This window comes from Ictalurus furcatus, chromosome 13, assembly GCF_023375685.1.
Source record: "Ictalurus furcatus strain D&B chromosome 13, Billie_1.0, whole genome shotgun sequence".
Lineage (NCBI taxonomy): Eukaryota > Metazoa > Chordata > Actinopteri > Siluriformes > Ictaluridae > Ictalurus > Ictalurus furcatus.
The window spans coordinates 5,029,591-5,053,841 of record NC_071267.1 but is presented as its reverse complement, the minus strand read 5'-3'; the positions used below and the strand labels follow the sequence as shown (position 1 = coordinate 5,053,841).

The 24,251-nt window shown below is 39.0% G+C and overlaps 1 protein-coding gene across 1 annotated transcript in view; it reads left to right on the top strand.

Annotated features, from left to right (window-relative positions):
• Positions 1-1,949: 1,949 nt before the first annotated feature.
• wnk4a (WNK lysine deficient protein kinase 4a) overlaps positions 1,950-24,251 on the top strand; it is a 52,552-nt gene continuing 30,250 nt past the window's right edge. Inside the window, exon 1 of the mRNA XM_053640400.1 lies at positions 1,950-2,854. Coding sequence (XP_053496375.1) covers positions 2,336-2,854 — 519 coding nt within the window. The 5' untranslated portion in view covers positions 1,950-2,335. The remainder of the gene's footprint in view (positions 2,855-24,251) is intronic.

Here is a 24,251-nt window from a genome sequence, read left to right as displayed (position 1 = left end):
GGACTGTAGGTTGGAGTAGTGGTGGTCACAGTGTATATGGCAGTCATGGACTGTAAGTTGAGTAGTGGTGGTCACAGTGTATATGGCAGTCATGGACTGTAAGTTGAGTAGTGGTGGTCACAGTGTATATGGCAGTATGGACTGTAGGTTGGAGTAGTGGTGGTCACAGTGTATATGGCAGTCATGGACTGTAAGTTGAGTAGTGGTGGTCACAGTGTATATGGTAGTCATGGACTGTAAGTTAGTAGTGGTGGTCACAGTGTATATGGTAGTCATGGACTGTAAGTTAGTAGTGGTGGTCACAGTGTATATGGCAGTATGGACTGTAGGTTGGAGTAGTGGTGGTCACAGTGTATATGGCAGTCATGGACTGTAAGTTGAGTAGTGGTGGTCACAGTGTATATGGTAGTCATGGACTGTAAGTTGAGTAGTGGTGGTCACAGTGTATATGGCAGTCATGGACTGTAGGTTGGAGTAGTGGTGGTCACAGTGTATATGGCAGTCATGGACTGTAAGTTGAGTAGTGGTGGTCACAGTGTATATGGCAGTCATGGACTGTAAGTTGAGTAGTGGTGGTCACAGTGTATATGGCAGTATGGACTGTAGGTTGGAGTAGTGGTGGTCACAGTCTATATGGCAGTCATGGACTGTAAGTTGAGTAGTGGTGGTCACAGTCTATATGGCAGTCATGGACTGTAAGTTGAGTAGTGGTGGTCACAGTGTATATGGCAGTCATGGACTGTAGGTTGGAGTAGTGGTGGTCACAGTGTATATGGCAGTCATGGACTGTAAGTTGAGTAGTGGTGGTCACAGTGTATATGGCAGTCATGGACTGTAAGTTGAGTAGTGGTGGTCACAGTGTATATGGCAGTATGGACTGTAGGTTGGAGTAGTGGTGGTCACAGTGTATATGTTAGACATGGACTGTAGGTTGGAGTAGTGGTAGTCACAGTGTATATGGCAGTATGGACTGTAGGTTGGAGTAGTGGTGGTCACAGTGTATATGTTGGACATGGACTGTAGGTTGGAGTAGTGGTAGTCACAGTGTATATGGCAGTATGGACTGTAGGTTGGAGTAGTGGTGGTCACAGTCTATATGGCAGTCATGGACTGTAAGTTGAGTAGTGGTGGTCACAGTCTATATGGCAGTCATGGACTGTAAGTTGAGTAGTGGTGGTCACAGTGTATATGGCAGTCATGGACTGTAGGTTGGAGTAGTGGTGGTCACAGTGTATATGGCAGTCATGGACTGTAAGTTGAGTAGTGGTGGTCACAGTGTATATGGCAGTCATGGACTGTAAGTTGAGTAGTGGTGGTCACAGTGTATATGGCAGTATGGACTGTAGGTTGGAGTAGTGGTGGTCACAGTGTATATGGCAGTCATGGACTGTAAGTTGAGTAGTGGTGGTCACAGTGTATATGGTAGTCATGGACTGTAAGTTAGTAGTGGTGGTCACAGTGTATATGGTAGTCATGGACTGTAAGTTAGTAGTGGTGGTCACAGTGTATATGGCAGTATGGACTGTAGGTTGGAGTAGTGGTGGTCACAGTGTATATGGCAGTCATGGACTGTAAGTTGAGTAGTGGTGGTCACAGTGTATATGGTAGTCATGGACTGTAAGTTGAGTAGTGGTGGTCACAGTGTATATGGCAGTCATGGACTGTAAGTTGAGTAGTGGTGGTCACAGTGTATATGGTAGTCATTGACTGTAAGTTAGTAGTGGTGGTCACAGTGTATATGGTAGTCATTGACTGTAAGTTAGTAGTGGTGGTCACAGTGTATATGGTAGTCATGGACTGTAAGTTGAGTAGTGGTGGTCACAGTGTATATGGCAGTCATGGACTGTAAGTTGGAGTAGTGGTGGTCACAGTGTATATGGCAGTCATGGACTGTGGGATGTAGCAGCACGCTGGCCTCAGGTACAGGAGGAGGCGGGGCTCATGCACACACAGCGGCGACTGCTCGACTCGCGCTCGTGCGTTCAGAACAAGCTGTGCAGAGCTCGCGTTAATTAAGCAGAGTAAACCGAATGCGCGTGCATCGTATGAACCGCGGAACAATTCGTCCGTCTCAGTTGTTTGTGTTAAAAAAAAAAGTAGTCAAAACCTTCTGTTAATTCTAAGTAGAGAATAAATTCGCTGCTAATTCTATTGATTCGACTTTTCTAATCTCAGATTTCATTTTACCAGCTCAGCGAAGCAGAAATACCGACTGACTCCAAATAATCACCAGCAGAACGCGATGTCCTCAATGACGTAATGTAAAGGATGTAAAGAAGAAGAAGAAGAAGAAGAAGAAGAAGAATAGGTTTATTTGCTTGGACTCATTCGCAGCATGTCCCATGCAGAAGTGGAGGTGTCTGGCCTCGGCTTTCCGAGTTTACCTGTTGATCTTCGAGCGCACGCGCTGAGCGCCAGGAGGAACTCGTACGTGCTTCACAAACTGGAGCTCGAGCCGCAGTTCTACAGCGCGCCATCATGGTCCGACCAAAATGTCCTAACCGAAAGACGCACAGAAGAATTAAAATCTGTCGATAGTCCTTCATCTCCGGCGTCTCCGCAGTCCTCACCATCCAAAGCGCAGTGGGACGCCGCGGTTCCGGTGGCCGTTGCGCACGAGGCGAGCTCGGATTCGGACCCCGAGCCCACGAAAAGCAACCAAAAGTTGATCAAAAGACTCGAAAGCCGATGGGAGCAAGAGGAAAAGGAGGACGTGGAGACCAAAGCCGTGGCCACATCTCCCGATGGCCGATATCTGAAGTTTAACGTGGAGATCGGCAGAGGCTCGTTTAAGACCGTCTATAAAGGTTTGGACACGGAGACCACAGTGGAGGTGGCGTGGTGCGAGCTGCAGGTAAACATCTCTTATCTTAGATCAGGTCTAATTTAAACGATTAAACGACTGATAAGAGTAAGAAGGGGTTATAAAAGTGATAAGACTTTTGTGATGAAGTGGGAATTTAGTGTGCACCTGCCATCAGGAGGATCCCTAAAGCATGAGAAGGTGCTCCATTTTCATAAATATGTTTTACATGACTAATATCTATGTACAACAGTGCTAATATCTATACTATACTATATAATATGCGGGTTCGATTCCCACCTCCGCCCTGTGTGCATGGAGTTTACATGTTCTCCGCATGCTTCGGGGTTTCCTCCAGATACTCCGGTTTCCTCCCCCAGTCCAAAGACATGTGTTGTCGACTGATTGGCATGTCTAAACTGTAGTGTCAGTAGTGTGTGAATGGGTGTGTGAGTGGGTGCGAGATTGTGTCCTGCACACCATCCAGAGTGTCCAGGGTGTCTCCGGATTTGTGCCCTGAGTCCCCTGGGACAGGCTCCGGGCTCCTCACGACCTTGTAGGATAAGCGGTACAGAAAATGGACGGATATAACATCGAGTATATATTTTATCGTATATGTATATTGCTTTAAAATGATTTTATCTATCCATTCATCTTCTATACTGATTATGCTACTGGGTCGTGGGGAACCTGGAGCCTATCCCAGGGAGAATGGTCAGTCCATCACAGGGCACAATCACATACACATTCACACATCCACTCATACACTACAGGCACAAAATATGATTCTATATATATATACTATTAATAATTATATTAATTTCAGTCCAACCTTGACTTCAGTTACACACTCCCTTCTGTGTTAGGCTGACTGGCATTTCCAGATTGTAGTGTGTGAATGGGTGAGTGAATGTGTGTGAGATTGTGCCCTGCGTTGGTTTGGCATCCCGTCCCATCCCCTCGCCTTCTGCCCTGAGCTCCCTGTGATAAGCGCCATGCTCTGTGTGACCCTGTGTAGGATAACCTGTATGGAAAATGGATGGACGACTGGATGGACTCCCTTCTATGTTCTCAATCCTGTTGTTTATCTGGATCAGATCTTTTCTGTGCAACTTGCTGGAAATGCAGATTTCTTTACCATCTTCATTACCTGTATTGGCATGACATTGGCATGATGACATGACATCTTATATTCACGTGTAGGCTACGAGCAAATGCTGGGGTTAAGCTTGTTCAATAAATTTCCTCTCTCCCTCCACCGCCTGATTGCTCTTTTTCTGAATTTTAAAGACTCTTAGCAGACAGATTGTCGAGAGCCTGCCAGCTGCTGTTACTGGAAGACAGTCTGAAGTACTAGAATTTACTAGATTCACACTCAGGCAACGGAATGTTATTTTCAAGCTTACGCAATTTATCACATGCATTAACAATTTGATTAATGGACATTAACTCATCACAGGAAAGTGATGGTTACAGAACCTTCATTCAGGTTAGAACTGCCATGTCTCACACTTCTGAGGTCAGTACCATTAGTTTAAATGTAAATGATTTTTTTCTGATATGAAAATAAACATTATATTCTCTAAAACATTGCATTTTGCCATAATAGCTTTGTTCTAATATTCTATCACCAGTATGATATTATAACCCTGTGTTGATTGTAACAACACACCCACAGTTTAAGGGCTTTTTATTTTTTATTTCTTTTTTTTTATTCTTATGGCTCTTCACATGCATATAATCTATCAGGACTATTAATGTAATAGAAAACCTTATATTTTTATCATATGGGCTCAAAACTGTTTTTTCATGAGATGAGCTGGGGGGGGGGGGTGGGGTGGGGGGGGCATTAGACATCTTAATATTACTGAGGTGTAATTGACACAGATAACTTAGGAGTAAAATGAGAATATCTTTCCCTTATTCACTAGTGGCCTTTATATACATGACACTTTGTCTGGCATCATATTAGGACAAAACACAATGCCTGATTTTACCAGCTTTCCTCTTCACCTTCAGTGAGCAACTGGCCGATGTCATTTCTGCTGCAGTAGTAGGAAGCTTGCCAAAGCTGGTTTAATGGTTAAACATTTGGTTTCAGTTCAAAAGAGGCTTGAGTCCTGCTAAAAGTCTTAATCAGCTCTAATAGGATTAAAGACGACTGCTGCTGCTACTGAGACTTCAGCTTGCCTTTGATGACATCATCATGATAGTGTATTGAATGTGAGTAATCACTGGTCTGGTTCGTATCTTTTGTGAGTTTATCATGATCGTACACCCTCTGAAGCATGCACCCCCCCCCCCCCCCCCACCAAGAAGATTGTTGACTCTTCATGAATACGTAAACTGATCTTGTATTGACTGTTGAAACTTGAGCTGAAGCCTCAGAAAATGTTAGAATTTCTCCTTTTTGGTTAGAAGATCGAACTCGTGTGTCCTGGTCATCCGTCTTTTCCACTTGTATTTCCTCCTGGTCTGCAAATGCCCAGGATGATTTACTGGGTGGACCAGCCAACGTTATACTAAATTCCTGCAAACAGCCTGATGACAGCATGCAATGGAATTTAAAGGCACAGAGAGGGTCTGTGTAATGACTTAATGACTTTAAAAACTGTAAGGATCTAAAAAAAAAATTGGACTTTTATTTTTACTGTAGATTCACTGAGCTGTTAGTTTGTTTACATTATGAATACTAGTAAACAAGGAAGTTAAAAAAAAACAAAAAACATCCCTTATATTTTAATCCTAAATCTGAAATGTACATTAAACTAGTTTTGTGATAGATTGTGATAAACTGGATCTTTGGATTCAGTATACACTTAGATTTTCACTTCCATTTAATGAACACTATTCTCACAAGCCAGACTTCTAATTATTTCTAAATAAGTTAAGTCACTAAAAAATAGCCAAAACCTTTTACTACTACTTTAACATTTTTTTTTTTTCAGTAGGAGTTTGTTGCGATGCCGTCTGACATGCAACAGTCAAAGAGTGAGAAGACTGCATATTGGTGTCAAAAAATTCAAACTTAAAATAATTACTGAAATACTAAAGTGGTTTAAAATTCAGCATGGATGAATAGTACGCCTGCGTTCTACATACAGAACAGTTGTTTGGATTTGTGCAAGTGAACAATGGTTGTCTTCAGAACAATTGTGTAGTTTGCATACTATGCACAGAGTACGCTGTGTTCCAGTCTGACGATGCCAGTAGCATATTCAATGCACTGCTAATTATAATTAATCCAGCAAGTCATTTCAATGTTAGCTGCGTCATACCTTGATTTAGTAGAACATAACCACTGTTTGCTGAACAGTATTTGGCACTGGCGACGGAACACCGAACACATCGTTAATGTTCATGGTCGAATGCAGTGCTGGCCAGTTATGAATCTAATCATTCAAAGCAGATGTTGCCAAATCACCTCTGGGTCTTCCCATCCCTTTAATTGTGACAATTACAGAACAGTTGTACATTTATTCACAATTGCAAGGCATCATACATGATTGAGGAAATTTTGTGCCATGTCCCTTTTGCAGTTGTTTTGCGGTCACTGTAGGTACACTACAGGTACAGGTTGCATCCAGGACCGGTGTTCTTTCTCCTGCCGATAAATCGTCGCTCAATAAGTCCTGCCAATAATTTGTCTCTAAATCCCAAATCTACAAATCGCAAATCTGTGGATGAATGAATACCAGGTTAAACAGTTAGACTAGTAAACATATGGACTGCAGTTATAAGATATAACAGCGTTCCTTTATTTATATTCTTTAGCACTTTTTTTTTTTTTTTTTTGCAGTGTGAAAACCAACCCTGCAGCCCCACCTCAACAAACATCGCTATCAACACTGTTCTGACAATCTCTATTCTATTCAGTTCAATTCAGTTTTATTCCTATAGTGCTTCGAACAATAGAACTTGTCACGAAGCTGCTTTACAGGATTACGGTCTGTGGCAAGGAAAAATGTGCGGTGATGACATGAGGAAGAAACCTTGAAAGGAACCAGACTCAAAAGGGTAGTTGGATTATAGATTATTGTAGATAAATACTCTTTAAAACTGTGTGCTATAAAATCAGACAGTACTAAGTGAGTTGAAAGTATGTTCAGTATGAGTATATTGTGAATACGAGTCCTGGGACTCCTGGGATAAGATGTCTTTATGATTACAGCAGCAGTTGTTAGGGTCATATCATACCCAGGAAATTAGCCCGAAGAAAGCATGAGACTTGGGGGAGTTATGGGGCATGCGGTAAAACTGATCTCTGTTTCAAGTGGTTAATGTTTATTCATCCCTATAACATATGGGAATTGTTTCTTGACCATCTTTTCTTGATTCTCTTGTGGTTTTAATAACAGTTCAGAATTAAGCCAGATCAATATAGTTGTGCAAAGAAATGTGAGGTTTGAGGAAATAATAAAATTTTAGAATGAAAACATGAAATTTAAGGAAATTTTACTGCCTATTAGTGGATATTATTATGTACAATTTGCATTTATTTCCTGACAGCTAGTGTGCCCTCCCAACCAACATTGACGTGCTTAAAAATGCCCCTGCAGTCTTATCAGCTACTGCCTTATTTTAGATAAGTAATGGCTATACGTTTCTCTGGAAGAGGAGGGGTTTGTTTCATAATTCTGTAGCATGACCATTGAAACCTCCCAGTCACGTTACACAGACTGTTTAAGCTTCAGCAACAAATTCCAATAAGCCAAAAACTATTTGTTTTTGTACATTTTGTTAAGCATATGGGTCAGTAATCGTACCCGGATAAGAACTCTAACAAGGATGTTTTTAAATCTAGAATTACAGTTCTAATTAAAAACACATTTAAATTCCACATGAATGAAAGTTTACGTTTCTCAGATTTCTAGAAAGTGTGAAGTAGCATATGAAACATCATCTTCTAAGGCACAGGTCACAGCTCCAGGATCACAGAAACACTGATTAAATTTTGAGCTCAGGTTACTGTCTGTATGCAGTTTCGACTGATCTCCCTTGTGTTTGAATGGGTTTCCTCCTGTTTCTCCAAGGGTGAGAATCTGTCTTTGGATTCTCCCACCTCATGCCAGGGTTCCCGGGATAGGCTATGAACCACTATGAGCCTGTGTGGGATAAAGTGTTTATTGAAGACGAATGAATGAACATCATGTTCTCTTAAAACACATATAATATATAAAATATAGCACACGTAATGTTTTCCACTCCATCTGGCTTAATTGTTATGGCAACAATGAGTCCTCTTGGATGGGTATGAGGGAGTAAATGAATGGAGAAAGTGCCCTAATTGATGAATACATAATGCAAAATCCAAAAAAGCACACTAAAGTGCCCGAGGGCCAATGAAGCATTGAGGGAGTTTCTTACAGAGAACAAAGATTTTGACTATTTGGATTCCAAACTTTTTGAGTCAGATGAAGTGCTACCAGCTCCTGACCATTGGCTTATTGTGCTTTCATGCACTTCTCTTTGCTGTCTTGGCTGTAAATGTAGACTGAGTCATTCTGATTACTTACTGAAAACATTATGACATAAAATATCAATAAATCCAAAAGGGAATAAGCAAAGTCTTCTTTTTTTTTTTTTTTCTCTTCCAAATTATAAATTTGAAAATTGGTCTGAAATTTTCTCCCACTCTAGCATGTGATTAATTTGAGGTTTTGTATAAAACTAACTTGTATCTACATATATATTTATTTATTTGGCAGATAATTTTGTCCAAATTGACTTACAGCTGAGACAAAAACCCAAGCAAAGAGCTGAGGATTAAACGTTTTGCTCAACAGTGGCTCTCTAGCAGCCTTGATATTTGAACTGGGAATTTATTAGCTACTTTATGGAGATAAGTACTTTGGAATGCTTCTTCTTCTTCTTCTTTTTTTTTTTTTACTTGTTTTCTTCCTTGCAGCACTATTTCATTTACAGCACTGGACTGCTTTGTGTATCTGTTATAGCAACATTACAGCAGTTTTCAGAGTCTTTCTGTGACAACTATTTGCATTTCTGTGTTATATCTTGCTCTTCATCTCATTGTAAACTAGATATGCTTTCTTCTTTTTACTACTTTGTAAGTGCCTTTTCTTCTGACTTACTAACTGACTTATAAAATGCCTGAGATGGATAAAGCACTACATACTGTGATTTGGTGTGTTATCATGTTTCCCTTATTATATCATATGGTTACTGGGTGATATTCTGCCTTTAATCAGTGCCAGATGTGTCCTAAATAACGTCAGTGTTCTCCCTGCACATCCAGTTATTGCAACCTGGTTTAACCAAACACTGCAAGGACAAATAATGCAGAGCATACACTCTCTGCTTCAGTTATGACTCACAGAAATGTGTGTGAAGGCATAGAAAGGATCTGGTTCCATTTTGCCATACAACCTATAGGACTATATTCAACATTGGCTGTACTCAGAGTTGGCACATTAAGTCGGCAACTTAAGTCCAAAAGTTACGTCAATACTCATTACTCATATTCAGAGTTGGGTTATACAGTTAATTTTGAGGGTGCCTCATTCAGATTATTAAAATTACCAGCATGGTTATCCCTGAGGTTGCCAGAGTTTTCTTGGCTAAAAGCGTCTGAAACAGGGTTTCTTAACAACGTCTAGACCACCACCTTTAAATACAAGCACTTGCCTTTAAGCCTGAAAACAATTAGGAGATAGAAAATACAGACTGAAACTTAGAGGTCATGTTTGTCCTGTCAAAATTAATCCTGTGTGATTTCTGTCCTTATTATTCAAGAGCTTATAAAAAAAAAAAGCACTTGATCCAGCACATCCTATTATTTTGGATTAAATTTTTTACATTGTGCATTAGATACTAAGTAAAGGTCATGCTATCATAGTCTGTGCAAGGTATGTAGGTTATTTTAAGTAAGCTTTTAATTCTCTAATTTGATTGATCTGATTAATAAAATAATACCAATGTTTTTGTTACTTCGTTGCTCTCAGCTGTGAAGAAAATTTATTGAGGGTTTAAAGGATAAACTGACCGAGCATTCATTTGCTACGCTTAACAGCTCACTTTAATTCACTCACAAGGTTTCAGTGTATTTAGCCCATGGCATACATTTCAGCCTGACATATTGTTGTTACATCAAATTGTCAGACAGTGGCAGTGAACGTAATACTGCTCATCACTCAAGAAAAATGGGTTTACGTTCTAGGCCAGAATCACACACAACAGAGACACGCCTCTGTTTTGGCAAAACCCACCCAACGTGTGTCTCTTGCATAACTTTTAAGTAGTGCTTAAATGTGTAGTTATGTCTGTGGTCTGAATACCTCTGTTCACAATTTCTCTATTATATTCTCACTATTATTTGCTATGAAGTCATTTGAAACAACGACAATATTGTAACAGGAGTCATTGAGTTACCAAGGTTATATCATTAGATTTTGTAAATCACATGATTGTAAAATAAAAATATGCATAAAGTAAATATAATGCAGGCTTAAATGGTAAAAAAATTTAAGCCTGAAAAAAAATCCTGCTACTGATATGGAAATATGTGCACGTCTCACATAAAGATTTCTGTTTGGGTGCAGAATTGCAAACTGTAATTGCAATCCATTAAAAAAAAAAAAGAAGAAAAAAAAAAAAGAAAGGCTCAAAAATATGCTCGTGTAAGCAAGTGAATCCTAGACAGGGTAAATATTTCCCCTAATGTTTATACCACTTAATAGTACATATGTAGAAAAGTCGTACGTAGAAACAATTAAATGAGCAAATACAAATAAAATATACTTCACATACCGCAGAGCAGCCAGCAGGTGAAAACTCATTCTCTATGATCAATAACACAAAAATGCTCTGCCAAGTTTTTGCTTAGAATTTGCCTTTTCAAAAACATTTGAGATTTACGTAAGCAAAAGGAGCGCACTTCTCATTGTTTTTTGTTTTTTTTTTGTCCTTGGGCAAAGCCGCTCTGAGTACAATTACTTAAAAAAGTAAAAAGCTTTTCCAAAAACCTTTCTGTCCTGACTACATGTATTGCATTTTCCAAAATTTAATCTCAACATCCATTTCACATGCAAATCTCTTGTTATTAACTGAGCTGATGTCTATTCCAGTGCAGGGGCTCCACAAAGACTGGGCTCTATCAGGCGACTTTGTCTGCAGTTTTTTCTTTTTAATCTTTCACAATTTAAATTCTTTGCCTTAACATACCCATTTGTTCTCCTTTTAGCTAGCTTTAAAAACCCAGTAGTGCAAGTTTATGGGAAGGTGAGGCAATAAGCCAGCGTACAATAATACTTATACTCAAAAATAGGGCTGCATGATTATGGCCAAAACGATAATCGCGATTATTTCGATCAATATTGAGATCTCGATTATTCATCACGATTATTCATTGATTTTAGTTACAACATATTTTTATTGCACGTTCAAATTTATTAAGTTTCCTCATGCCACAATATAACACACAAGTAGGCATGAGAAAACTTGAGCTGGTCAATTATGACAGAATTTAGGAACATAGTGTGAGCCATGACAAATTAATTTACCTTCTGATAAACTAAATTTAATATTTTCAGTTCATTTCACAGACTGTATGCAAAAAACAACAGTTAACCTGTTCCACCTTGTAAACAAATACAATAAACATCAATGTTCAGTCTTTGAAGTCTGCTCCTCTTAAATATATTTAAAGCTACACTATTAGACATTTTCCACTGTCATGGTTCTGGGCTGGAGTCAGTTCTCGAACCGCTCTCTGTATATATCTGAATAATCTCATATAGGATGTGATTGGGTGAGTTCATTTACCCGTCAGATGCAAAGCGCTTTAGTTTAATGGTGTTCATTACTGACGCTCCGATCAGGATTTTTACAGCCGAAACCGATCCAGATACCAGTCTTTTTTTGTTTAAACTTTAATCAGGAGGTCTGTCATAAACAGTTAAATGTAAGCTCTCTGCTCATGGTCACTGTTAAAATAAGTTAAAATAATAGCAATGAGAAATACTGTTGGTTAATTGATAAATAAACAAGCATGAAATATTTATTCTTAAATATCTTAAAAACAATAAAGAGTCCTAATTAAAAGTAGATTAACACAAAAATGATCCACATTAGGAAAAAGGCTAATAGCTTTCTAAGGAAATAGTGAACTAAGCTTAATGTCAAATTGATATTAAATGCAACTCATAGTAATTAAACATTATTTCATTTCTCATTTTATTTATATTTTATGAAGTTATTATAATATCTATTTTTTTATATTAAATGATTTATTTATAACTAAGCACATTTTCTGTCTTTACATTTTAGTAGTTTTATTTTTGTTTGTTTATCAGTTTTAGATGGGTTCCCCAGTACAGTGTCCATGTCTGCTGATAATATTGTGTTTTTGGGGGGATTAAATGAAAACATGGAAACTGATGTTGACTTTTCTAGTGATATCTGGCAACCGTGAGATTAAATGAAGTGAATTAGAGTTAGTGAAGGAGAGCAGCAGTGTACTGTATGTTTACAGACTGAACACTTGCTACTCTTGATTATGATTGGTGAGGATTTTTTTAATAAAGAAGTTTGAATTAAACCAACCTTGTAGCATTAGCATTATTATTCATTTACTCCACCTGAAGCCGCTGTGTCTACAGAGCATGTGCAAGTTCCGGTCATTTTGTGGGATCAATAAAAGATGGCGGTTGTGAGATCGGGAAGTTGGCAGAAGCAGATGATGTGCAGAGTTACTTGTCATCATAATGGTTTCTCTGCAGTATTTACACACTTGTTCGGTTGACTGAGGAGATGAAAAGCAGTGTGAAAGTAACTGTTGCGTGGTGTAGATGCATTTTGGACTTCCTGTAGTTTTTATTCTGATTGTATTATACAACTCCGAACAGGTCACTCGCACCGGTGCGAATAAATATTTACTCACAGTCGCACAAAATACTTTTCAGTCGCAAATGCGAGTGAAATGGTCGCACTGTAGAGCCCTGAGTTTATCTGCAAAGTTTTTTCCTGTTCGGCGTGATGACGTTTAATGTCCCTGACAACCTCTGTAGTGCCATTTAGCATCGTGCTAGCATCATGATTTCCCCTCGTGCAAGCGCTGGAGCTCGAAGCGAAGCTGGCAGCTCGAGGGCTAAAATGCTAATTCCGTTTCGGGGTTTTGCCTCTACAAAATGACGTCATCCCTGCGCCGCTCTATGGTGATTGGCTGTAAGTGTAGGAAGCACTTGATTTGAGTGGAGAAAACAGCGGAGTTTTCTATGAGCGGAAGACGAATTTTAAACATTAATATCGCAGTCGATCATGTTCATTTAATCGTGGGCAGTCAAAATCGTAATGGCGATCGATATCCGATTAATTGTGCAGCCCTACTCGCAAATACAATAAGTGATTAATTAGGAAATACCCTAATGAAGTGTGAGTAAGACTGCATGCCACTTCTGATTATAGCAAGTTCACTGGCCCAGCCAAAGAAATGGAGGTCAGTTATGATAAATGGTCTTAGATTTTGGTGTGAATTATATATTGACAGAATCAAAATGACGGATGTCGAATTATCCCAAGTTATTAGTGTCATCTGTGTTTTATAGCATGTTTATTCTTTCATTAATTCATTCATTCATCTTCAGTAACTTATCCTGGTCATGATCACATGGATCCAGTGCCTATCCCCAGAAACATTGGATGTAAGGTGGGAATACACCCTGAATGGGCACCATGCACACACACATTTACACATCCATTCACACCAAGGGGCAATTTAGAGTAATGCATTGGGTTACATTGCTGCCTCACAGCTCCAGGGTCCTGGGTTCAATCCTGACCTGGGGGTTACAGGTTCCGGTTTGCTCCCACTATCAAAGAACATGCAGGTAGATGCTATGCAAAATTTTCCCTTGTTATGGATGAGTGTGTGAATGTGTGTGTGTGTGTGAGATTGGTGGACTGGTGTCCTGCCCTGGGGGAAATTCTCCTTGCACGTAGTGTTGCCAGGAATGGCTCTGGAACCCTGCTCTGGATAAACCAGTTACCGAAGATGAAGGAATGAATATTTCAAGAAACTATTATTAATACAGTTAAAGGGAATTTTGACACTTATACAGTTTATTACACAACCCCACCTACAGAGCCAGCCTGTTGCTGCCTTTCTCCCTTCCGTGTCAGATATTAAAATAGCAACATTATCAGCGCTGGAACGATATGAAAATATCCATGCTGCAGCTCCAATGTGTTCTTGTTAGTAACCATGATGAATTCCAACTGCTCATGTGTCAACCCTTAGTATTACTAGTAGAAAATTGGGAAGGAAAACTGGACAAAATCAATGGTTTTCAGCTCCCAAGCTCACTTATTGTGGAGTGTTTTCTGCCCACAACCCTCCTACACACTCACGTGTGTTTTCATTCTTTATGTGACATGAAAATACATGCATGGTTCCATGAAGAAATCCCGTCAAACCCCATCACCTTCTCGAACACTTGATCTTTGTAAAAGGTTGGCCTCCAGGCACACATGTGCACACACAGATAAGAGGTCCTATAAGTGGTCCTCTTAGAGGATCGTTGCTACCGTGCAAAGTTGAGTGAGGCACAAAGCAGTGCTATACACAGAGTATATACTGTAGCGGTTTCAAATTCACACCATGCATTGTCTGTTATTTAAACCAAACTGTTGTGCAGTTTGTGAATGCATGCTTTACTTTTTTTTTTCTTCTTTTCAAATCAGTCCAGGTCTTTAATCTGACAAACGAGTGATAACAGTGATTAAAAATATATAGAACACCTTTATTGTCATTTTATGAATACAGTGTCGCTAGGTTTGCATTTCTTGTTGTTATAGGTGTAGCGGAGAGGGGGTAAAAAGATCTTATTTCAGTTCCTGCCTGCTTCTACATATTTATGGCCATTTCCACATGGTTTTAGTATCATATATTTATGGTTTCATAAAATATAGATGACAAAGCATATTACTGACCAGTCCGTACAGGTTTTTCCAGAGCTTTTTTTGTGATTTAATGTTTTTTTTGTAGCAGCTTTTTTTTTTTTTTTTTTTTAAAAAAAGAAAAAGTATTTTGTTGTTTGTGGAAAACGACTTGAATTGGCGGAATTGCAATTGCATGAAATTGTTTTGCCCGGTGTTTTGCAGGGATGTTTGTTGGTAAATGAGACCTTTTAGCTGTACGCACGTGAATCAAAGACGTCTTGGGCTGAATGCACGTTGTGAAGATGTCACATGACGTGTCTTGGCTAAAATCTGTGGAAAATCTGCGGTAATTTTGAAAAGTCGCAAGCGAATATTACGGAGTTTCCTTGATTTCGCGTTCATTTCTTCGACTGGCTGACTAACAGAAAAGCCCAATTTAGGTCCAAACCTTTTTTTCTTCACATTTTGGCGCTCATAAATCAGCTCTTTCGACTTCTGATAGCTTTTTTTCACACCATAACACACACACATATAAATATAGAATATGTATGAAATAGAAACAATGGAATACTGTAAATTCTACAATTGTATGTGCAGCTTAGAACGGCAACATATGATTATAAATAATATTGTGGTGACAGGACAGTATTAGGACAGAGGTATAATAGTGCAAGAAAAGAGCTACATTATAACTGACAGTCACAGACAACAATCCTCTGCTGCCATATAAAGTGGCCTTGTGTGTTAATGTGTAGAGTAGCAGTTGCAGATCAGCTACCTAGTGAGGTGTGAAATATGGAGTAAGTCGTGTACTCACATCACAGAGATGACTCGATACGTTTGCTGCTAATGTTTCTAAACTTGTGAATGAGGTGAACGACGGCTTTCTGCGTGGTTACTTGGAGACGCTGTAAGCATATCAAAACAGCCCCAGGCTTCTTCTCACACCCCCACACTTTACTATTCACTCTAGTCCCGATCTGTCACTGCAATGCAGTGCTACCAGTTTGGCAAAACGCTTCTTATAACGGCCATCATTTTTTAGTTTTAGTTAAACCTTACATTTTTAAACATTTTGAGAGTATGTTTAAAAGCAAATGAGGTAAAGCAACCCATATCATCAAACCATATCTTGCGCATCAGATAGAATATTATGCAGGGTTTAACTGGACATACATGGATTAAATGTTTGATGGTTATAAATAAGTTGTATAAGGTGTAGCTTTCACAGCAGCATTACCTTAGAGGTGGTTTTCACACTGGGCACGTTTGCGGCGGTCCGAATCTAAGTGCGATTGTTGCCGGCGCCCCCCGCTGCGTTGGCCTGGTTTCACACTCATTTGGTTCTATCAAACCCTGGTGCAGCAGTGGAGCTCTTCTGTGTCCCACAGTGTTCCCCTGCGACTCATGGTGCACGTGTTTTGTAGAAGCGAATGATGTCATCATCAGTTAAAACACAGGCGCAGGTTACTTTACTTCCTGTGTGGAAGTAAGCGAGAGTTGTGTACACGTTCATGGGAACTGCGGCTCAGTTCCAGTTGAACCGAACTCAGACCACCTCCTCCAGGTAGTCTCGGGTTCAGGACCGCGATGCGCTTCCTGGTCTGCATTACCAATTTTTCATGCAAACTGGTCTCTGTTTCAGACTAAGCTGCCTAATGCTAAACTAAATGTTCCCAGAGAGAATTCACATGTTGGTCTTGAGTTCATGTGATAGTTTTGCTATACTAAGACTGTACAATCAGTACAATAATTTTTTTTTTTCCAAAGTAAAATTCTCCTTGACTTTGCAAATTTGAGTGGAATATGAAAATGTTCTCGAGTTCACTTGACGCTCATGTTGGCTATTGTCTGTTCTTTAATCGTGAGGAATGTGCTTCTGTACCCAGCGTTAAAGGAACCCCAGCACTGCATGCTGATATTGGCTATTCTCCCAAATTTTCTTTCATATACAGAAGGATCAAAAGGCTGAGTCTACTACCGAGAAGTGTTTTTATGTCTTCAGTTATGAATAATACAATCTTATTGTATTATTCATAAATGAAGAGATCATTGAATAATACAATCCTAACTGAGTTTGTATTTTGCATCCATTTTAGATGAAATGAAAATAGCTCCTGGTGGTGGGTGGAATCTTGCTTATTCTCACTTTCTCCACCTGTTGTAGATATGTCTTCCCAGGAAAGACCTTTTGAATCTAGGATTCATACTTATGTAAGCCACTTGGAATGCAATCAGGATATTTCCTTTCTGACCCTTGCTATTTACAACACGGGCCGCCCCCAACCCACTATCCCCACCCCCTGTCCAACTACTCTCCCCGCTCCTCTACTAAACAATTGCTCCAATGAGGTGAACCTGTATGAGCAGACAGTAGTAAAAAGAGCACTCTCACCACAGGATCATATTTCCACTTGCTCACAAAATCATTATTTAGCTCCATTCTGGGAAAAATCCTCAGCCAAAATGACTAAACATGTATGCATTAGTTGACATTAACAAACCATAAAGCTCAGCATTAAAACACAAGTAATGTTAACATAGTAAACAGAACTTGTATTCATCGATTAAGTAAAGGGGTGGCTTAGTGATTAGCACGTTTGCCTAGCACCTCCAGGGTCGGGGGTTTGAATCCTGCCTCTGACTTGCATGTGTGGAGTTTGCATGTTCTCCCTGTGCGTTGATGGTTTCCTCTGGGTACTCCAGTTTCCTCCTCCTTTCCCCCTCCCCATGCGTTGTAGGCTGATTGTCAATTCCAAATGGTCCGTACTGTGCATGTGTGTGTGATTCTGCCCTGCAATGGATTGGCACTCCGTACAATGGGTCTCCCACCTTGTGCCCTGAGTTCCCTGGGATAGACTCCAGGCTCCCCGTGACCCTGTGTAGGATAAACGGTACAGAAAATGGATGGATGGATGGATGGATAAACCAATAACACAAATAATCAACATCTGCAATAACCAATGTTCATATCATCAGTGAATAAAAGTAACCCCACAATGACCAACACGTTTATGAACATATTCGTGATTGTTAGTTGGCAAAATTCAGAACTGGGGCTGAAAAGAAATCTTAACAATTACAACGGGATTTCTGCTTGTTTATGTGGACTTATTTTTAGTCATGTATTGAATAAATGTTAGTCAGTGCAGGGGAATTTCTTTCTTTCTTTCTTTCTTTCTTTCTTTCTTTCTTCATGGTCCATGGTTAGTTCATGTTATTGTAAAACGTTTCCATTATCAGAAATATAAGCTGACATATAAATAAGGTACAATTTATCTGAACATACATAAGCATTCAGTAACTTCAGTAACCAGCGCAACTAAAGGAGAAACTAAACAGCTTCATCATTTTTGTCTGTAATATATGAACTCAGTGGACACATGTTCTTTAGATCGATGCTTAGCTGCTCCGACATTAATTAAGTTAAGGAATTTTTTCTATGTGTATCATCATAACAATATTTTATTTTGCTTGCCTAGTAAAAAGGGAATCATCCATAAAAAGCTGCAAATTCAGGCCTGTCGAGTAAAAGTGTTGCGGTTCTTTTGCCTTAGAATGCACGGATTAGAGCTAAGTTTGGCTCTCTCATTTTACGGCTATAGTTTCCTGCAATAGACTTTCTGGAAAATTCTATCCTTGTGGTCAGTACTGTCAAATACTCCCACTGCGGCAGAGTGTCTCACAGCAAATGGTAGCGAGACTGTGTGTGGGAGGTATTTCGGCTTTTATTTAAGCTTCACCTTTCACGTGAACTACTGTAATATGACATTGTACGTCTGCTGGTTTGCATCTCACATTCGTTACTGTTCTCTGACCGCTCTTTAAACATGTTTACCTCTTACCATCCATGATATACGAATAGATTTTGTAAGTACACGTGATGAAAAGTTTGAATGGTAACTGAATTGTCAAGAAAGAAAGAGAAATACTACAAGTTGTTCTTTTCAGAACGGTCTGTTCGGACTTCTATTCATCCCGTCACTCCCTATTGATTCAACGTGTTTTTCTGTCACTTACTTTACAAACATTTGTTCCACACACACGCACACACACACACACACACACACACGTTTTTCTTTCTATCCTTGTGATGACCTTTCACTGACATAATTATGAATGCAACTAATTAGTGCGATGCCTACACCTATATCTAATCCTAACATTAACCTCAGTAACCAACAGGAAACCTCTTGGCTTTTATCCCTTTTATTAGTAGTTACTTTAATTCAGTTATATTGTTTAATTATATTTAGTTATTGTTATTTTTTAATTAATTAAAAAATGATGAAATTAAAAGCTGCATTTGCTAAACACACATTTTTAAACACTTCCTTTTATTACCCCATTATAATTACAGTAAATTTTGTCCTATTTTGCCAGTGGTTTGCTGGTGAAGAGAAAATATTGTCTATCTTCAACATTATTGTATGAAGGGTTCTTCTATTTTGAAATGGTTTATCCACTGCTCCTGAGATAAACCTCGAAAGTACTCTTGAGAAATCAACGCTTGCCAGTTGGGTGTTCTGGCATGGGGTCATGGACGCGCTAGCTTTGATGTATACTTCATGTATTAAGGGTTTAAACGAAGGTATAAATGTCACAACAAGGCACATTGCCGGTAGTTACACTCTCATAACAGCCATGTGAACTTTTCTTCTCCCCTATTAATAATGATGCGTGTATGATTAGTATGTCAAGGCACACGTACGCTGCTGGGACTGTATTGACACACACAGTTTTGTTCTCTCTTTTCTGAGTGCTTATGTGACGTCCATACATATATAGTCCACACTCCCTAGGCTTTTTTATTTTTCCACAATGCATTTTCAAGTTCTGACATGTGGTCTCTACACTGTAAAAAATGCCCTTAGGCCTTTCATGTTAATTGTAATATTAAAGGGTTTATGTGCCATTTTGTAAACACACCCTCACTTGTCCTAAGGCTGTGCTGTGTTTCCCATGTTAGGGTAAACTACTGTACTTCACCTGCTTTCCCTCCCTCAAGTTATGCACCACTTTAAAATACTGTAAAATTATAATAGATAAACTTTTATAACGGTTTACATGATAATTCTCTGTATTTTACTAATTGCCACTATTCATTGTCATTTCATGTGGCATACCACACTACTGCAAGAACTTAAGGGGCAATGCAGCCCATAACACAGGGTGCACAGGGTCTCAATCAGCTCCCAAGTTCAGTAGTCAGGGCACTGATCATGGAGTCGGCCATTTTAAGGGCTGTCTCAATCGCAAAATTCCTTCCAGTGCACTGGAACGTTCGCTCCCTAAAAAGTCCCACGGTGTAACGCAAAAATCACAAAGCATCGATGCTCACTATGCTCCTTTTACTGGTCGAAGATGAATGTCGGACGAATTCAAACTTCGTCTACAAATGTAAGTAGCTTGTTAGCATTGTCGTAGCTCTCAAATGATTACTTATGTTAGCGATTTTATTAAGTTTTTTAAGTTTATTTGACGTTCTATATACGGTTTGTTTGAGTCTAATGACTATTAAGTATTTAATTAATTTAAAAAAAAGGTCATGTCGCCGGGAAATTGAATCATCAGTGTTACAATGTGAGCCAGGGTTCTTAACACTGCCCTAACTTGTATACATGATATACTGATTCCCGACCTGGGGAGCTGATTGAGACACACCGACAGCACCACGTGGCCTACAAACATGGCCCATCACAAATATTCCTACTCAACTGATTACTGAACACAATCACCTGTACACAGTCACACTCCACAGTATATAAGGACTCTCAGTCCACTCACTCAATGTGAAGTATACGCTCTATATTTTCATACTAGTCGTTACCGAGCCTTGCATTGTCTCATAGTCCTTCTGGTCCGTGTTCTAGTTTCTCGTTTTCTCGTTTTTGCTCTTTTACTAGCCCAGTTTATGCTGTTTGCACATCATGTTTTGGATCTGTCTGCAACATTTATAAATAAAGCGGTTGTTTACCTGTATTTGTGTCAGTATCTGCCAGCTGACAAATAGTAATATAGTTTTATAGTATTTTTTAAAAAGCTGGAAATCAAATATATGTGACTATGAAAGTGAATAGTAATCCTCCTAACAAGTTTCTCTAGACAAATATTCTAATACTTTAAGTGTTTGTATGCCTTGGGTACCCATGACCCTATCGCCAGTTCACCGGTTGTCCATCGGTGGACCACTTTTAGTAGGTACTAACCACTGCATACAGGGAACACCCAGCTCTGACCCAGTCATCTAGCCATGACAATGTGGCCCTTGTCAAAGCTGCTCATATCCTTACCCTTGCCCATTTTTCCTGCTTCTAACACATCAACTTCTAGAACTGACTGTTCACTTGCTGCCTAATATATCCCACCCCTTTACAGGTGCCATTGTAATGAGATAATCAATGTTATTCATGTCACTTGTTAGTGGTTTTAATGTTATGGCTGATGTATGTATGTATGTATGTATGTATGTATGTATGTATATGGTTTTAATGTTATGGCTGATTGGTGTATTTGTAATCTAAAATTATGTGCATATCTGGTTTGGGTTTTCTGGCAACTTTACCATAAGGCATTAAAGGCCGTTGTTTGGGTATTTTAAATAATTGCACAAGAAATGATTGGAGTTTGTGTATCATGAACATTTTTTATATGACTGTTTTATTGCACATACAGGTTCCAATGAAAGTATTCAGACACAAAGGTTTACATGGTTTATGTTTAATGGATTATTCCAAGGATTAGCCACCTCGTTCGATTGAATAGGAAATTCATTTGGACTGGCCTCAATCAGATTACTCTGTTCCTATTGAGCTGTACACAAGAAGGTTTTTTATTATGATTGAACGATCAGTCTGATTATTAATGGATCATTAGACCAATTGGAAACATAGTTAGTATTATATGGTCTTTTATGGGATATGTAGTTATTATATCTCGAGTTTATCATATCGCTCAACCCGAGTTTTTCTCCAGTAGTACAGTCTTTCAGAGAGATTGGCATAAAAATAACCAGTTTAAGAAGTGATTCATTTATACTGAAACCACACAATCAGTTTATTTGCATTACAGCACATTAGGGCCAGCGAGATGGAAATGTGTGTGTTTGGAGTTGAAATGAGATTAACATGGTTTCATGTGCGCAGCTGGACGTTCAGTCGTCTTCTCTGTTAACTGAACAAACTGGCACACAATCAAGTCTGCTGTTGACTGGAAGTTGAGTCATGATGTCTGAATTCAGTAATAACATGAGTGCATTTGTGTACATACAGTGGGGGAAATAAGTATTGAACGTGTCAACATTTTTTTCAGTAAATATATTTCCAATGAGGCTATTCATGTGAAATTTTCACCTGCCTTTCATATTACCTCAGCAAATCCACACATATAAATAGATCCAAACATTGAAGTCCATAAATGAAGTTATGTGTAATAAAGTGGAATGACACGGGGAAAAAAGTATTGAACACGTTAACTGAAATTTATTTAATACTTAGTGAAGAAGCCTTTGTTTGTAATGCCAGTTTCAAGACACTTCCTGTATGAAGAAATGAATGGGCCGCAGTATTCAGGTGTGATTTTGGCCCGTTCTTCTAAACATATTGTCTTTAAATCCTGTTCAATTGGATTCGAGTCAGGTGATTGACTGGACCATTCTAACACCTTGATTTGTTTTCTCTTAATCCAATGGAGAGTTTCCTTTGCTGTACGCTTTGGATCGTTGTCCTGCTGGAAGGTCCATCCACGTCTCATCTTCATCATCCTGGTGGATGCAGCAGATTCTTCTCAAGAATGTCCCGGTAAAGGGCTCCATTCATCGTTCCTTCAATTATATGAAGTCTGCCAGTACCATGTGATGAAAAACAGCCCCACACCATGATGCTTCCACCTCCACACTTCACTGTTGATGTAGTGTTTTTAGGGTTATGTGCAGTGCCATTTCTTCTCCAAACATGGTGTGTAGTATGACAGCCAAAAAGTTCAATTTTGCTCTCGTCTGACCAGACTACACTCTCCCAGTATTTCATAGGTTTGTCCAAATGAGTTGTAGCAAACTTTAAACGAGCTTCGACATGCCTTTTCTTTAATAATGGAGTCTTGCGTGGTGAGCGTGAGCAGTGGAGAGCATTGCCTATTGTTTTCTCTGTGACGATGGCACCTGCTGCCTCCAAGTGTTTCTGGAGCGCTTTCCGAGTGGTCCTTGGCTCTTGGGCTACTCTTCTGACTATTCTTCTGATTCCCTGGTCAGAAATCTTGTGAGGAGCTCCTGTGCGTGGCCGGTTGATGACGGAGTGATGTTGCTTCCACTTGCGGATAATGGCCCCAATGGTGCTTAGTGAAGTTTTGAAATACGTCTGTATCCGATTCCATCAATGTGTTTCGCAACAATAAGGTTGCGAAGGTCTTGGGAGAGCTCTTTGCTTTTACCCATCAAGTTTTACCCATCATTCTTGTGTGACACCTTGGTAACAAAAAGCCTTTTTATAGACCATCAATTTACTAACCCAGCTGATATTAATTTGCACAGATAGGGGGTATAATTACTTATGGATTTCAGCTGGTTCCTTGCCTTACCTTGCCTTGGAGAACTGCTTATTCTTAGTATGTTCAATACTTTTTTCCCCGTGTCATTCCACTTTATTACACATAACTTTATTTAAGGACATTAATGTTGTGAATTCTTTATATTTCCAGATTTCTTGAGTTAATACTGACGTCTGGTGAAAATTTCATGTGAATAACCTCATTGGAAATATATTTACTGAAAAAAATGTTGATGTGTTCAATACTTACTTCCCCCACTGTATGTATAAAATACGGAGGAAAAATATAACAAAATACCATAATCATGATACCTGAAGACTACAGCTACGTTACTACGACACATGATATGTGTAAAAATATATAGATTTGATAACAAACTGCCAACAAAACAGTAAACTTGCATTTAAAATAACTTGTGAAAAACTCAGATCAGTGATGCTTTTATTTAACGTCTACAAAAAACGAAATGATTTAACACTGAAAATGAGGGAAAAGAAACAACATTTTACGATCGTAGATTCAATTACAGTGAAAGATTCCGTAAAATGAAATTCGCATCTGCTTTCAGTCTGCAATTGTTTGCAATTGAAATAAAATATCTATATATATAATAGAAGTATATTGTGATAATGTATCACAGTGTTGATATCATATCTTCATATCATTCAGCCCTAGTGCAAAACCTTAAGAAAACTTTTTCATGTAATCAGAATTTTAATACATATTTTTTTAGTGTACTTAATAAACAACAAGCTATACAGGTTTTCTTATCAGCCTAAAATTGGGAGAAAAATGTTAAGGGTTTCCTGGTTGTGGAATTTAGAGTTAGGAATATTTCTCACATTGTGCTTTACATTTGTTCATTTGGCTCACGGTTCTGTTCAAATTAACTTCAGAGAGAAGCACATGCCATCTGTATTGCGGCTAGACTCAAAACAGAGTCACAAATACACACAAAAACTCACACACCACTACGCACACACACAGAAACACAGTGCGAGCCTCAAAG